The following is a 4,189-nucleotide window of genomic DNA, read 5'->3' on the forward strand; positions in this document are numbered from 1 at the left end:
TTGACTGGGCAGCAGGGCCAGCCAACGCTTGGATCTTCAAGACCATCTACCGGTAAGGTCACTTATTCGTTGAATAGGGTTCACGAGTGCCACGTTAGGTTAGTTAGGATCGATACGGACCACCTCGCAACAGGGGGCTCACCGAGAGACCGGGCGCGCAACGCGACATTAGGATACTGCAGTTGAACATGTCCCGTTCAATTGCAGTAAGCGGAGAGGTCTTTCAGCTCGTTCGTCAAGAGCGTTTGGACATAATGTCGCTCCAAGAGCCGTATGCAATTCTTGAGCCGAACATCTGGTCCATCCGAGGCCCAGGGCGTGGGCTTGCGTATCGCCGCTCAACGGAGTAACCGTGGGCGGCCGTAGTTTCGTGCAACTCCATCGTCGAGATTGCTTGCGTGTCCCAATTAAGTACAACACATTGCGTTTGTGCTGAATCCTGCGTCTCCGGTGGATCCTTCTTTGTCGTCTCATTTTACTTCCAGTATCCAAACGACATTTAGGGTCACCTGAGGCAGCTTGAGAAGCTCCTCAGCCGTCTCAGGGGTCGCCGCGTTCTGGTGGCGGCAAATGCCACATCCCAACATTCCCTCTGGGGCCTCAGGACTATCGCCATGTATAAAGTCATACGTGCATGGAGGTAGCAGGACAAGTTTTCCACCGGTGACTACTCAGCTCCTGGTTTTCGGTTAGCGATCCGAAGTTCCTGCCCGCGCGTCAATGCCTCGGGGATCGGCGAGAGCTCTGCCATGCGGTTCAACGTTCGAGAGGCCGACTGGGAAAAGTTCGAGGCGACCCTTGATAAGGAGGCCCTTGAGAGACTTGCGGACCATCCGCTGAATCTTCCAGCGGATGTTGAGAGAATGGCAGAAATACTGGGTGACGTACTCACGAAAGCCTGCGAAGATTCGATACCGCGCAGGAAACATTACCGTCGCGCGAATCCGTGGGGGACCGTGGAGCTGACCAGCAAACGCAAGTTGGTCAGTCGTCTCCGAAACGGCTACCGAAGAGAGACTAACCCTGATGCGCGTAGAATTAAGCAAAATAGATATCGTGTAGTCCTACGAGTCTACACTAGGTTACTTAGAAGGTGTAAATAATTTAGCTGGAGAGGGTACATTATCACGAAAGCAACGCGAATCCCTGGGGCTTTCACTACAAATACGCGGCGGATACATTGCCAGTAGGCACGGTACCCAGCACATTTAGAACTGCGAATGGCGCGACACTCACAGTGCGTCAGACTACTAAGGTACGGTTAGACACACACGTACCCGACGATGACCCCAACGAAGACACACCGGAACATACAGACATTCGCGAACGCGGGAGGAACCTAAGGGTTCAGACAGAGGACGCACCAGACGTGGCGGACAACCAACTTAACGGTTTCGTAAAGACCCTTACGAAAGACAAAGCCCCCGGATGCGATTTAATAGAAGTTAGGGTCCTGAAAGCCGACGTGATGACGATGCCCAATATCTTCACCAGACTTTTCAACGCCTGCCTTACGCACGGCGTTTTCCCCATCGTTTGGAAAATCGGCACAATCCGTGCACTCCTCAAAGCATTTCACAAGGATGTGTCCGACCCCAAATCGTAGCATCCCATTTGCATCTTGTTGGTTCTCGGAAAATTCTTCGAAAAGGTCCTTCACAGGATCCTGGCGGTGAAAGTCCTTACCGAGGAGAAGATATCAGGACGTCTTTATGGCCTTCTGCCTGAACGCTCCACGAAAGACGAGTAGAGTTGCGTGAATTGGTAAAGCGCGGTAGCAACAAGAGATACGTCATCGGGCTCCTCTTCGATATCTCGGGAGCCTTTGACAACGTGTAGTGGCCCTTAATCCTCCAGTCTTTGGCGGATCGAGACTGCCCGAAGAAGGTCTTTATAGTGCTCCGGAGCTACTTTGACCGTCGGACCGTCAAGATCGCCTGAAGTTACCAACAGATTTCCAACCCGGCCACTCGGGGCTGACCGCAAGGATCACTCCTCAGCCCCGCTTGCTGGAATCTCATGTTCGATGCCCTCCTCAAGAGCATCGAGCATAACTTGGGCAACATCGAAGTCGCGTACGCGGATAAACTTATCGCAGTTGTGTCGGCCGACTCGCGTAGGGTGGACCAGTGTACATCGTACAAATGGAGGACGCTTCGTACCGCAGAGAGGAGCGCGCTGCTGACATCGACTGGCGCGTATAGACTGGCTTCGCATGAAGGATTCTACGCAGCGGCGGGAATTCTTCCTGTGGATCTTTTATTGAGGGAAAAAGCAGCGTGCTGCCAAGGCAAGGAAGGCATTCCGGTTAGAATAGGTCCCGTCGAGATAGACCCCGCGAACCCGCGCGTTAAAGACAACGCTCGCCCGATTGAGGCCGTTGAGGATATGAAGGTAGAGATCGGAAATCTCTGGAAGAGTAGCTTTGAACGGACTTCAACAGGGAAGAACGTCTTCGCATTCCTCCGCGATACTGCGGCCCGCCTGGATGCTAAGTGGGTCCAGTGGGACCAGTGGTTCTGGCAGGGCGTGACCGAGCATGCGCGATTCCGGTTCTATCTTCAAGACGGGCGCCTTTCCCAATTAAGTAACTGCGAGTACGACCAGACTGAAGACACAGTCCAGCATTTCGTTATAGACTGTCCGATATATGCACCACTGTGCGAGTGCATCGCGGACATAATCGGGAATTTCTCATGGCCCCAGGCGGCACAAGCGGTAATGCCGTCATTCACGACCCTAGTGCCGTGTTCGCGAATTTTTGCAGGGAGTGTATGTGGCTGAAATGCGTGGATGCGTACGCGGAAATCAGAAACGGCGACGACGATGAGTGAATCAACGAACGAGCCTAACCAGCTCTCGTTGTCGAAGAAGAGAGTCCTGGGGCAGGGACCTGGTAATTTTCTCCAGGTAACCCTGACCCGGTTGGAGGTATGACTGGGAATTAGAGTCTCCTCTTCTCTTTTCCTCCTTTCCTTCTCCTCTATTTCTTTGAATCCCAAATACCCTTATCCACCTTTCACAGGCTGGGTGTCAGCCTGACACCAAGCACCACCGCCCCGAGGTTACCCGCGCGAGCAATGCCTGTGTCAGTCACTTGTGCCTCGACGCCGTCATGGTTGCTATGTCCTTCGGCGATCTGAACTAGCCGACAATATGGATCTTCCCCCCCCCCCTGGCAGTGCGTCATGGCCTAAGTGTTTGATATTATTTAAGTAGAGTAGAATAACAGGCCATGCGAGGTTCCTGAAAACCATAACCCGGCAAGGTTGTTTCCATAATACCGCATTGAGTGCGATAGAGAGGCCAAGCAGAATACCACTTCCTGCGCTATTTCTTCCACCGAAGTCTCATCAGTACTGCCACCAGGTTTTTATGACAGAGATCTGCCATTCCCTTGGCCCCGTATCCCCTTTTAACAACGACGCAGGCCCGGGGCTACAGTTCATTTCGAGCAAAAAGCAAAGCTCCATCGAACCCGTGTTAAAACTTTGGACAGAGCCCTCATAATACCACGACTTTTCTATGAGACATGTGTCTATTTCCCCTCCGGCAAGGCTGCGTTTCAGGGCAGTTGCAGCCCTGCACTGTTGCACGTTGATTAGAGAGCCGTGGACAAATGATGAGATTATACCACCTTTTCGCACACTGTCGTCTGCTCCGGCGTATTCACGCCTACGAGCCGTCTGAGCCCCCTTAACGGTTCCCCTTCGAGCCGGACCGAGGTAGTAGAAAGGAGCCTTGCAGGAGAGTAGTTCCTATGAGGCCTGGGCCTCAGCCCTGGTCAGTGGCGTAACTACCTAGAGGCTAGGCGGGGTCCCGGGGCCCTGAAGCTCAGGAGACTTTCGAATCGTCACCAAAAATCCCGACCGAACTGAACGTTCCCAAATTTCTTTCAATTTCAAAAAAACATGACAGGTGGCAACCCCCCCTTTAATCATGACAACTCAGTTGAGAGCTATTCAAAAGTTATGCCTTGGTGTTGGAAATCCGGCTAAATTCCGAACCCTTCCTTTCCCCCGCAACAACTCACCGATCGCATGGCTCTTGGATCATAACAATCCAGTGTTACCAGGGTCCTAACTCAAATATTTGAGTTAGGCCCCTGGTAATTAAGGTTGAGGCGCCGCTTCCTGGACGTCTCAACGCCGGAAATGCGTAATAAACGTTGCGGAATAGGTTCCGGGGC

General features: G+C 52.7%; 1 protein-coding gene across 1 annotated transcript; it reads left to right on the forward strand.

Annotated features, from left to right (window-relative positions):
- The first annotated feature begins 749 nt into the window (after positions 1-749).
- Positions 750-1,750, forward strand: LOC135170251 (uncharacterized). Its single transcript, XM_064135916.1, has 3 exons — positions 750-983; positions 1,109-1,585; positions 1,652-1,750. Exons 1-3 carry the CDS (start codon positions 750-752, stop codon positions 1,748-1,750), a joined length of 810 nt encoding a protein of 269 aa, XP_063991986.1.
- Positions 1,751-4,189: the final 2,439 nt, after the last annotated feature.

Source organism: Diachasmimorpha longicaudata, chromosome 16, assembly GCF_034640455.1.
Source record: "Diachasmimorpha longicaudata isolate KC_UGA_2023 chromosome 16, iyDiaLong2, whole genome shotgun sequence".
NCBI lineage: Eukaryota > Metazoa > Arthropoda > Insecta > Hymenoptera > Braconidae > Diachasmimorpha > Diachasmimorpha longicaudata.